The following is a 13,100-nucleotide window of genomic DNA, read 5'->3' on the forward strand; positions in this document are numbered from 1 at the left end:
TCTGTCACCTTTGCTGGGGGAGGTTCCACAAAACTGCTCAGTACCTTTGCTCAATGCCCTCCAACGCCATCGCCACCTGCTGCTGGAAAAGTACCATTGCATCCTCAGCACGACGTAAACGTACAAACCTTTCAAATGGTGATAAAGAGCCCAAGTAACTTAGCGAGAACTTTATCAATCGAAACTTGACACTGAGCTATGCGAGGAGATGGTAGGACAAGGACACCTTCTCCTGCCACCACAGGAATTGCAAAATCTGCACCCACACCTTCTCCCTCACCTCCATCCAAGGCCCCAAAAGACCCTTCCACATGCATCAAAGTTTCACCTGCACATCCACCAATGTCATTTATTGTATCCATTGCTCCCGATGCGGTCTCCTTTACATTGGAGAGATTGAATGCCTTCTCGCAGAGCACTTCAGGGAATATCTCGGGACGCCCACACCAATCAACCCCATCGCACCATGGCCAAACATTTCAACTCTCCCTCCCATTCTGCTGAGGACATTCAGGACCTGGGCCTCCTCCATTGCCACTCCCTCACCATCCGACGCCTGGAGGAAGTATGCTTCATCTTCCGCCTCGGAAGACTTCAACCCCAGGGCATCAATGTGGACTTCACCAGTTTCCTCATTTCTCCTCCTCCCACCTTACCTCAGTTCCAATCTTCCATATCAACACCATCCTCATGACCTGTCCCATCTGTCAATCTTCCTTCCTAACTATCCGTTCCACCCTCCTCTCCAACCTATCACATTCATCCCACCTCATCCTCCTATTATACTCTCAGCTTACCTTCTCCCCAGCCCCATCCCCCTCCCACTTATGTCTCCACCTCTGAGGCTTCCAGCCTCATTCCTCATGAAGGGCTTCTGCCTGAAATGCTGATTTTCCTGCTCCTTGGATGCTGCCTGTCCTGCTGTGCATTTCCAGTGCCACTCTAATCATGACTCTAATCTCCAGCATCTGCAGTCCTCACTTTCGCCACCAGATAATTGGCCAAGGTGGCAGATGATAAGGAGGTACAGAAAGGAGGGAGGGATAGGCAGAGGTGTTTAGGGAATTCTAGAGTTCAGGAACAAGGCAGCAGAAGACATAGCAGCCAATGGCAAAACAAATCCTCTTAGGGATGTATATGTGCAGAAGAGATCAGGATTGGAGGGGTACTGATAACTGGGAGCTGGAGAAAATCACATAGATAGGGAAGGATGGATGAAACTGATGACAAAACTACTGGATGGAGCCACTGCCAGTCACTAGCCAAGTGGAGCTGAGACCAAACACAGCCATAGTTGTATTCAATAGCTGTGCAGCCTTGAGGAGCTGTGTGGTTTACTTCTCTCCTTGTTTTTCAATATTCTTATGACTTCTGGCTTATGGTTGAATGTGACTTAGAGCGAGTTAAGGTCTGGGCAGCAGAGTTTCAAATAAACATAAATTTATTCAGCATGGAAGCTGAGAGTCTGGCTAGGTACGGAACTGAAATAGTCACATCCAGAGGTAACAAAGGCAACACGTGAGGTGAGAAAGAGCTGGGAGCGGGAGGGGCGGAGGGAGGGGCAGATGAGTTTGGTTCCTGAAGCAGACATAGGGTCAGAACCTCCATCTCAGGGTCGTACAAAATTATACACGTGAGGAAAAATGAGTTCAAACCCTATTTCTGATCCATCCTGATGGAGTTCTCATGGCAGTGGCCTGGATCTTTGTAATTGTAAGAGAATCCTGCAAGTCTATTGCGATAGGTTTAAATGACCTCTTCATTTACATTCTTGGGGGGTGGTGGAAGCCATTGACACTCCGATTTCAACTGGGGCATGTTCGAAGTACAAGCAGCTAACACCTCCCACCTCCCAGCATCCACATGAGGCCGAGAAGACTTTAACTCCGAGGCCTCACATAAAACTGCTGAAGATGAGTCTGGTAAGAATGAGGAGGTGGCTGGGGCCTGTGTGGGGAAGGGATTTCAGGATGCTGGCAACCTTCACCAAGAATCTGACAGCAGAGTCTCGGGGATGAAGTGAATATGCAGGGATCAGGAAAGCAGACACATGGGTACATTGTGAGACAAGATTAGATTAGATTACTTACAGTGTGGAAACAGGCCCTTCGGCCCAACAAGTCCACACCGACCCGCCGAAGCGCAACCCACCCATACCCTACATTTACCACTTACCTAACACTACGGGCAATCTAGCATGGCCAATTCACCTGACCCGCACATCTTTGGATTGTGGGAGGAAACCAGAGCACCCGGAGGAAACCCACGCAGACACGGGGAGAATGTGCAAACTCCACACAGACAGTTGCCTGAGTCGGGAATTGAACCCGGGTCTCAGGCGCTGTGAGACAGCAGTGCTAACCACTGTGCCACCGTGCCGCCCACAATGGTGACTTGGCCAGGGATGTAAGGGAAGCTCTGAGCGTAGTAAACCCAAAAGATAATTTCGAACAGGTCTATGAGCTCCTGACAGAATAATCTAATCTGGGCACTATAACAATGAGCAGTTTTGCAGAGAATTTCACCGAGCACTGATTCTACAACACGGATTCAGCCTATTTCGAAATCCTCGCAGGATCTAACCCTCAAACCTCAGCACTTATCTGGGTCTCTTCCTGTCACAGCGCTACCTGCTAGCATTTAGAATCACACATTTCTTAATTATATCTTTGAACCTGACTTTATATAATAAGGGACCAGTCCCACGCCTCACTAAACGTACATAAGTGTCAGTGTGTCAGAAGCTGAGCTTGAACATCTGCTTTCGATCTAAATACTCTGTCCATCCCTTTTTTGTTCCTGGGCTGGCAGGGTTAAAATCGATCTCTATTTGCCACTGTGAATGAAAGGATTGTACATCAAAGCCAATTTACGACACCGAGCAACAGTTAATTCCACCATGCTTTTCTCACAGAGACACAGAGGGGATTAATAACATTGTAAGAATGCTGTAAATAACATGGCAAAAGATGCTCTTAATATCAAGCTATAGGTTTCAATGTGTTCAAGTCCTGAATCAGACTGCAAACACACTATCTATTTCCTTAATGAGAAACATTTGTTGTAAATAGACAACAGAACATGTAGCATTTGGAGAGGCTGGTCATTTATACCCGTCACTAAGATTTCAGTATTATACTGTGTTTAACAATGGTATGAGACGGTTTCTGGTTCACCCCGTTAACCCTGTAGAAGCCTGTAATCAGCTGTGACATGATTATTAGGCATAATCGATGTTTCTAGGAATTCTTATCCTGCATTGCATGGTGTCGAGTTAAGGCCTGACTTCAGAATAGGCTGAATCAATATTATGGAATTTTGGAATTAGTGTGTCGTGAAATTTCCTTTACAAACATGCTCATTGTTACACTGTAAGTTAACACTTTGACGAGATTATTCTCTCAGAAGCTCAAAGATCTGTTTGATATTTTCTTTGTCAACTCAGTCTTTCATTAGTAAAGAACCTGTGCTGTGTACAACAGAGCTTTTAACACAACTGTAAAGGCATTGCAGCTATTCAAAACTGAAGTGTAGATCTGCACTCCTACTGTTTTGTGTGATAAAGGCTTTGTAGTAAACAATAAAAACCTAATTAGATATAGCATTATCTTATGTGAAAGCGCATGGCAGATGATAGAAATTGGCAGATTTGTTTACTGAACAAACTGGATAGCTTATATCCAAGGCTATCCTTCTGTTGGTCTTACTGCCTGGGTTTTTTTTTGCTCAGAACCTATTTCGTAGACACAAAATAGATGCTGAATGAATAGCTCTGTATTACGGACAGAAGTCAAAGCCCCTCAAATTGTGTTAAAGGGTTGGACAAGATTAGACTCAGTTCCATTTTAGAAGTTAAACACCACAATTATTTTCCAGACTATCTCAGGGTTTCCAAAGAATGACAAAAATGATGTAAATACAAGGCATTGCACAATTTTTCTTGTAAGAGCCTGCATCACTGACACCACTGAGATAGTCAATGTGCTAGATTTACTCCAAAGAAATCAAGTTTCCATAGTCTTACCTGACTATTGGACTGCTCGCTCATTACAGAGAGAAAACAGGTGGTGGTTTTAACCTGAGGACCAGCATCCCTCAGGCAGGGGCAGAGGTTGAGAAGGTCATGGTGACCTCAGCCGGTGATGGGAATTGAACCCATGCTATTGGTATCACATTATCAACTGTCCAGCCAACTGAGCGAAACCAAGAGGAATAGTAGCCACTGGAACACATAACTGTGCAATGGACAAAACAAAGATGTATCAAGCGACAATCGGTTTGCAACAAAATGTTTACTCACTGCAGAGAAGCGAGAGATGGTGCCCCGATCAGCTGGCCTGCCTCTGCCAGTTCAATGGCATGCTTTTTCTCCAGTTTCTGGTATAAAACAACAATGCTGGATTTGGACAAATGCTGCTCTCTGATGAAAATTTTGTTCAGATATTTATTGTTGAAGTTCTCAAACCTGTAAGAAATTGGCAGAAGGATTTACTGTGATTTCTCAAATAAGGATTCCATCCCAGCTGTGCTTCGGATCACCACAGACCAACCAATTGAAACATTTCGCCCTGCCGTCCTCAGGGTTACTGCATTTGGTTACATTTCTAAGCTTGCTAACAGCAATTACCATGAATAATGGAAATCTAATGTAAGCAGGAAAGGAATCTAAGTGTTAAGAATCATGATAAAGTAACTAACAAGAATATATTTCTAGCTGAACAAAGTTTGATGAAAGGATAAAGATCTGAAACAATTAGTAAAAGATCCAGAGCTGGTGTTGAGAATTATTTGTTTGTGAGCGTGTGGTCACGTTTTGTAGAGAATCCCTACAACGTGGAAACAGGCCCTTTGGCGCAGGAAGTCTACACCAACCTCCGAGAGTAACCCACCCAGACCCATTCCCCTACATTTCCCGTGACTAATGCACCTAATCTACATATCCATGAACACAGTGAGACAATTTCACCTGGCCAATTTACCTAACCTGCACATCTTTGGATTGTGGGAGGAAACCAGAGCACCCGGAGGAAACCCACGCAGACACGGGAGAAGGTGCAAACTCCACAGAGTCACCTGAACCTGGAATCAAACCCGGGTGCCTGGCACTATGAGGTAGCAGTGCTAACCACTGAACCACTATGCTGATTCTGAAAGAGTCTACATGAAAAGGAGGTGGCAATGGGTACAATATTACAAGTAGATATGACCATCAGCATGTAAAGGCAACATCTGCAAAGCCATGAGAATAGAATGGTGGGAGTAAGCTGAATTGGATAGCTTTTTTTGGAAAGAGCCAGCACAGGTACAACAGGCTAAATAGTCACCTTCAATGCTGCATGATTTTATGGTTCTAGTTGACATCAATGAAGCTGAAACAATCTGAAACTCGAGCAGGAACTATAGCTCTGTCCAGCTCAGTTAATGCTGAAGTCTGCCTCACTGCAGTACGCTGGTGTTGACACAATTGCCAAGTTGCTTTGTATTCAATTATCACAGATTTTACTGTGTTCAGTGAGATAGTGAGCTGACAGTGATAAGGAGGAGACGTGGTAATATATGGGACATCTCATGTTTTAGTAGGGAGCATGAGTGTCCTGCAGACTGCTGTCAGGCATCATTCATCAAGGAACAACAGACTTACTGATCATGGTGGTCAATGGGTCAACACTCACGCAGAAGGAACTTTGGTGAAATAGTCACCAACATGTAGTCATAAGCATCATTATGGGAAGCATCAGTCATAATCTTGCACCACAGCTCAGAAGGGCTTCCTGAGAGTGTGCAATATATTGCAAGGTAGCCTCTGGGAGTGAGTAGATAATTGTATTGGCTCCTGAGATGTTTATAAATATCACAGGAAGTCTCTTATAGCGTCTCATACTGATGTTCAGTTGCAGTCACTTGTCAGTCGGTTCTCCCAGGACTCACAATCAAGAAAACCAAAGTTAAGGCCAGAATGTATAGGCTCCACTTCTTATCCCGACCTACAACGTCACTCTGAAGCTCACTCACCGCTTCGCATACCTTAGAACAATCACCAACAATCTGATCCCTGATGTCAGGATTGTCAGGGTCATAGTGGTTAGTTCAAAGTTCAGAAATTATGAATCAACAATAAATCAACTGAAAACACACAATCTCAGCATTGTCTTTATCATGGTGAAGCATGGTCAACTTATGCAAATCAATGCTTTGGAAATATGAAGGAGAAAGGGATTTAGGAGTCTAGCTCAGGATTCTGTTCAGGATAACATGCAAGTTCATTGCATTTGCCTTTGTTACTGCCAATGTTCACATTCATTTCAAGAGGGCTAGAATACAAGAGCAGAGATATACTGCTGAGGCTGTATAACCATGATGTGAAGTGTTGGACTGGGGTGGAAAATCACACTACATCAGGTTATAGTCCAACAGGTTTAATTTGAAGTACAAGCTTTCGTTTGGTGTTGTGTGATTTTTAACTGAGGCTTTATCAGGCTTTGGCCAGGCTGCATGTGGAATACTGTGAGCAGCTTTGGGATCTATATCTAAAGGAAGATGGGTGAAGGGCTTGTCATTTGTGGAATAATTGAGGACACTGTGTCTGTACTCAATGGAGTTTAGAAGGATGAGGGGAATCTGATTGGAACTTACAGAATACTGAGGCCTGAATAGAGTGGACGTGGAGAAGATGTTTCCACTAGTAGGAGAGACTAAGACCTGAAGGTACAGCCTCAGAATGAAGAGATGGTTTTTTAGAACTAAGATGAAGAGGAATTTCTATAGCCAGAGGGTGGTGAATCTGTTAAACACATTGTTGCAAAAGACTGTGGAGGCCAGGTCATTGTGTGTATTTAAGACAGAGATAGATAGATTCTCAATGAATAAGGTGACAGGGGTTGCAGGGAGAATGGGTTTGACAAACATATCAGCCTTCGAATGGTGGGGCAGACTCAATGGGCTGAATTGTCTAATTCTGCTCCTGCACCTAATAGTTTTCTGGTAAAATAACAGCTGCTGAACAACTTTGACCCAGAGGAATACTGGACATCTCCTGGGATGTCCGCCTGCATACAGGGACTCCCAGCTTGTTTGCCATCTTGATTTGACAATGATTAGAATGACTGGATCATGGGAGCTGACTGGCTAACTGCTATATCTGCAAAGACCATGTTCTATAACGAGGCCAATGGGGCCACTCATGTCTGTAATACAATGATGTCTGAAGGTGAGATCTCAAATTGGCCTGAAGTGGAGTCGGTGCACTGAAAGGCCAGATTGCTCACTGGATTGCCCTGGAGACAAACAGTCAGGATGGCTTTGGCGAAAGCAGAGGCCAGAGGAAGCCATCAGATGGGAGAAAAAGCAGCTTGCTGGAAGGATTAAAGAGTCAACCTCGAGCAACACTGCTCAGACGTGTCAGCTGCAGAAGGACCTGTCACTCCTGCATCAGACTCTAGAGCCACAACAGATGATGTCCAAAACAAAAGTAACACTTATCCCAAATACTGTCTGCGTCCCAAGATGGATGGGTGCCATCATTATTTCATTTGTACAGATTCAGTGCTTGTTATATATTTAGAGTCCTGTTCAATAGGATGAGGATAATCTCCATCTTTCTCCAGAAAGTAAATGTTCAGCGTATTCAGCTTCCTGACTGTAATTCCTCATGAATATACATTTTCAGTCTTTGGCATGGCTTAGTATTTGCACTGCTGATGAGATTAGTGTTTGATTGATGCAGGACAACACGTAGCAATCAGCAGGGCCGGTTGCCATTCCAGGACACACATCAATTTGCATCTGGGTTTGACAGGAGCCATGAACTCATAAGACTGAAAGATTATCTCACTAGAGACAGCAAGGTTTGATGTTCTTTCCCTATGTTGATGACATTGCAACTCATTCACATATAACTGTTGCATAACTGTTAACCTGGTACAAGGATTGTTATAACTGACCAGCAGATTATTGTCCAATTTATGTTTATTCATTCACAGTATGTGGGTATATTGCCTGTTTCTAACTGTTAAGAACCAACCACATTGCTATGTGACATATAAGCCAGACAAGGATGGCTGTTTCCTTCCCTAAAGGACCAGATGGGATCATAAGCGAACCAGATGGTGTTTTTTCTGACATTTGACTCTTTCATGGTCAATATTAGACTCTTAATTCCATTTTGTTTTAAAATTGAATTCAAAATCCACAATCTGCCATGGCAGAATCCAAACCCAGGTCCCCACAGCACTAGCTGGGTTTCTGGATTAATGGGTTAAACAACGATATCGCTACACCATTGTTTCCACAATTCCTCACTGTTTAGACAACAATGGAAAAGAACAGAACAGAACAGACCCTTATTATGTATCTCAGAAATATTTCAAAATGTTTTATGTGATTTAAAAATGTAGCAACTTGCAATGAGAATAAATGCAGCTCACATTGTATACAGTTTGGGTTAACAAATGTTAAAGAAATGCATAATTAAATAACTCAGGATTTGGTGGTGATTTGAGAGGGGATAAGTTAGAAATCTGAAAAATAAGATCCATAATTATTGAGTTACTAAAGTATAAGACAGAAGCAGACCATTTGAGGCATTCTGCTTGGAATCTGGAGAAACCAACCTGAAACCAATTAATTGTTCTTTCCCTGTATTTTTCATATCCTCCCCTTTCGGCTGTTCACAGTCTCTGCTTCACTTGTGATGTGACTATTCTATGAATACTATCAGGACCACTGGGACATTTCAACTGATAGATAACCCTCTGCTAATGCATCTTTGTTCATGGTTTACACAGCTATCACTGGAGATTGGCACATTTCCTACACACTGAAACCTACATCTTTCAGTTTCTGCATAGGGCAGAGTTCTAACCGCAGATGACTCTTGGTGGGTCAGAAATCCAGAGTCCACCACTCTGCTCAAACTCTCTCGGGGGAGTTCATACTGCAGACTGTGAGATCCTGACAGACAGGAGGAAGGTATTGGCTCAGACAGGGCAAACTGGAAGCTGTTAGAGGTAAGTAGCAAGGATTGTGGTATGTTCCTCATGGGTATCATGTTGAATGTGGTTGCATGGCCTGAACAGGGCAGGAAAGGTGAGTGGTATGAAACAAAAACAGGAAACTGCTGCAGAAACTCAGCAGGTCTAGCAACATCTGCAGGGAGAGAAAGCAGATTAACGTTTCGAGTCCAGTGACCATCCTCCATTCAGGTGCAAACCTCCTCACTGACTTCCTGACCTTTCTCCTCCACCACATTCCTCGACCCAACACACCTTGCCCCATGCCCCCATCTGTGCAGTCAACACTCACTCTTTCCTTCACCTTATTGCTACCACACACACATCCCTCACACCTACCATCCCCAATGGTTGCTATTCCATTCACTTAACTGTTCCATTTTACAATCTCTGTGTTGCCCACAGGATAAGACAGTACAGGGTTCTGGGGAGATGTATAGGACAAAGAATGATTGTCCAGTCATCTCCAACCTGACCAATATGGAGGGATATCCACAGGAGGTGGAGCAGAGTTCATGCCACCAGAGATGCTGATTCGGGGTTTATCACAAACCTGATGACAAACTTGTAAATAAATTTGTCACATGACACATATACTCGCTGATTTTGACTTGGTGATGCAGTCAGCTGACGCACGGATAACTTATTACATCAACAACTTTGAACCTCTTCAACTGGGTTGGTTCTGCTTCCTGTTTTCCATCTCTGACAGATCCATCAGGATCTTGTCTGGGAGGAGCTCTCAGAGGAGGGATTTATTCTGAGGAAGAACCCTCACATGACCCTATTCACTTCTGCACTAGCTCAGAAGCAGGTACCTTGGGGTGAGGCCTCAATGGCAGACAGCCAGATTGGCACACGATGCATCACAAGTGTGCAATAGTGGGAGGTGGTTACCAAGACTCATAACGGAAAGTCCCTCTCAGAGAGTGCACAACACAATAAGTTTTGCTCAAACTGTTCACTCTTGAGTTTTTTTTTAGGGAGGAGAAGAGAGATGGCACCAACAGTTCTGGAACATATCGGCAGATGTACATAGGAGGCTGGTATCCTGTGATGTATTTACTCATGAAGATTCCTTACCTCTGACACAACCTTGTCAGAGTCAGCGCCCAGAAAGTCAGGATCTCTGACACTCCTGTGTTTATCTGTTAGCCAGGGCTCCCAGATTGGACCAGATATACAGTCCCCATCATGAAATTCACATCTGCAGTCTGTGGTTCTGTCAACATTTCCACAGGCCTTACCCAGTATCAGAGAGGGATTGGTGGATCCCATTCCAAAGCTGAGTGCCATGATGGAATCCCTACAGTGGAATAGATCATTTGGCTCATTGAGTCCACACCGACCCTCCAAAGAACATCCCACCTAGACCACTGTAACCTTGTTAATCCCACGGCCACTCCACCTGGCCTACACATCTTTGGATTGTGGGAGGAAACCAGAGCACCCGGAGGAAACCCACACAGACACAGGGAGAATGTGCAAACTCCACACAGACAGTCACCCGAGGCTGGAATCGACCCCGTGTCCCTGGTGCTGTGAGGCAGCAGTGCTAACCACTGAGCCACTGTGCCGCCCAAATGTCTCAGGCCTTTGTGTTGATGCCCACTTCCATGAAGCATCAAATACTGTCAGCAACTGAATATATGTTCTGCCTTACTAATGGCCCACACAGCTAGTCTACCAGCTTCAACAGGGTCAGAATGCTTTGTCCTATTCACCGAAGTGAAGCAGAATGTTTTCCTGTTCTTGATGAGCGGGGAAGAAGTATGGTTGGGCCATGAGAAGGAAGATGGACTAGGGGCTCCTGAAAATGCAAACTCTGCACAAGTGTGACCATTCCCCTGCCCCCGTTCTCCTCATTCAGAGTGTCTGACACTGCCTCCTGTCCCAGTGACTAGGTCAGCGCCTCCATATAATGCAGCTGTGGCAGAATCCCCAGGGGATGGAAAATCCAGAGGGTGTCAGTGATGAGCATCAAAACAAGTCGACTGTATCACTAGCTCTGTGTAATGCTGCCTGGGAGTAAAGGAAGAAAATTAATATGTCACCTCTCAAGGGAAGTCAAAGGAATGCCTCAAAGTTTTAACTTTATGTCAATGTCTAACTTTGTGCTGCAACATGAACTTTATCCCAAGTCTCTCTTATCCAGTCATTTATCAAGTCATCTAGCACTCTGATCTGTGTGCATCAGAAGCTGATTGCTATCCCAACAATCTGCCAATCAGTTCTCCTCAGATTAGCTGAGTTGTCCCTGAGTAGGTCTACTGCTGTTATCTCTGGCAGACAAAAAAGACGCAGCAGTGATCTTCCTCCACCCCCTGTTTCTCCTCAGTTCCCTCCTCCTTTATCTCTGAGAATGCAGCGTCATCCCCACCTTCTTCTCTCTGCAGTGCTGATCCTCTCTGCAATATGGCTTTGCATAAAAACACAATGGACCATGACTGTTCTGGACACTAGAGGGCACTCAGAGATCTATCCCAGGGCTGGAATCACCCAGTGATTTCTAAAAACAGAAAGAACCGCTGATACTGGAAATCAGAAACAAAAAAGAGAGAACCATCTGGAAAAGCTCAGCCAGTCTGGCAGCATCTTTGCAGAGAAATCAGGGTTAATGTCTCAGATGGGTCTGTGGAAGGGTCACTGGACCCGAAATGTTCAGTCAATGATTCCTGCTGTTCTGTTTCTGCAGTGTTTCTCACAGTTCTGGCAACAGCCACGTTCCTGTTGACTCTCCTTAGAATACAAATATTTATGGATCTCTGACTCAGGTGGAAGGGTAATATCACAGCAGTTTCCTGCACAAATAGCCAGACCATCACCTCATTGTTACCTGCAACTGATGAGCAATGATTTGATCGATTAAGATCTCCAGTTTGACCTGACAGCAGCTAATTGCAGTGCACCTTCAGTCACTGACTGCAAGGACCATTTTTGTACTTGTTCACACAATGTGACCTACATTTACTCCATCCTGAATTGCTCTTCAGATAGTGATGATGAGCTGCCTTCTTGAAATGTGCAGTCCATGGATACACCTACAATGTAGTTAGTAAAGGACAGTGAAGAAATGGTGACATGGTTTAAACTCAGGATGGTGCATGCCTTGAAGGAGAACATGCAGGAGATGGAGTTCCAATATACCTACTGTCTGTGTTTTCTAAGTGGTGGAGGCTAGGGTTTGAAACATTGTTGGAAGACTCTTCCTTGAGAAACTGCAGTGCAACTTGTGGACAGTGCACATTGCTGCTACTGTGTCCCAATGTGGGAATCTTTAACATGGTAAACAGGGTGTCAATCAGTGAGAAGTTTTGTCCAGAATATTGTCAAGCTTCTTAAATGTTGTTAGAGCTGCGTTCATCCAGACAATCCCATCACACTCCTGACTTTGAGGTGATGGACAGGTTTCAAAGAATTAGGAGGTGAGTTACTCACCTGAGGAGTTCTGAGGAAGGTCACCAGACCCCAACTCTGACTTCTCTTCACAGATACTGCCCGACCTGCTGAGCTTTGCTGCCAATCTCTGTTTATGTTGTAGATTTGCTAGGCTCTGACCTGGTCTTGTTGCCACAGTATTTCCAAGATTAGACTACTTACAGCTCCCAGCAAACTGATGGTGGGAAATTCAGTGATAGTAAGGCCACTCAGTGACAAGGGAGGCTGGTTAAATTCTCTTTTCCTTTGGAGATTATCACTGCCTGGTGTTGATGTGCTACCAATGTTACTTGTCACTTAGAAGCACAAGCTTACACACATTTTGCCATATGACAGCACAGACCGCACCAGTACATGAAGAGTTGTGAATGCTGTTATACATTTTGCAATTATTATCATACAAATATCCGTGTTCATTCATGTTGCCCTGTGGAGCTGTTTATGACTGGAGAAAAATCTGCTGGTCTTGCTTCTGCTTCTGCTCAACTTGCTCCTGCTCCTGCTGGTATTGTTCCTGCTGGTCTTGTTTCTGCTCATGCTGGAGTGGCTCATGCTAGTATTGCTGGTATTGCTTCTACTCCTGCTCAAATTGCTCCTGCTCCTGCTGGTCTTATTTGTGCTGGTATTGCTCCTACTCCTGCTAATATTACTCCT

General features: G+C 44.5%; 1 protein-coding gene across 1 annotated transcript in view; it reads right to left on the bottom strand.

The window, feature by feature from the left end:
* Positions 1-13,100, bottom strand: part of LOC132820057 (sodium/hydrogen exchanger 2-like) — a 160,899-nt gene that overhangs the window by 41,807 nt on the left and 105,992 nt on the right. The window contains exon 8 of the mRNA XM_060831976.1: positions 4,301-4,465. Coding sequence (XP_060687959.1) covers positions 4,301-4,465 — 165 coding nt within the window. The remainder of the gene's footprint in view (positions 1-4,300; positions 4,466-13,100) is intronic.

Source organism: Hemiscyllium ocellatum, chromosome 11 (genome assembly GCF_020745735.1).
Source record: "Hemiscyllium ocellatum isolate sHemOce1 chromosome 11, sHemOce1.pat.X.cur, whole genome shotgun sequence".
Classification (NCBI taxonomy): Eukaryota; Metazoa; Chordata; class Chondrichthyes; order Orectolobiformes; family Hemiscylliidae; genus Hemiscyllium; species Hemiscyllium ocellatum.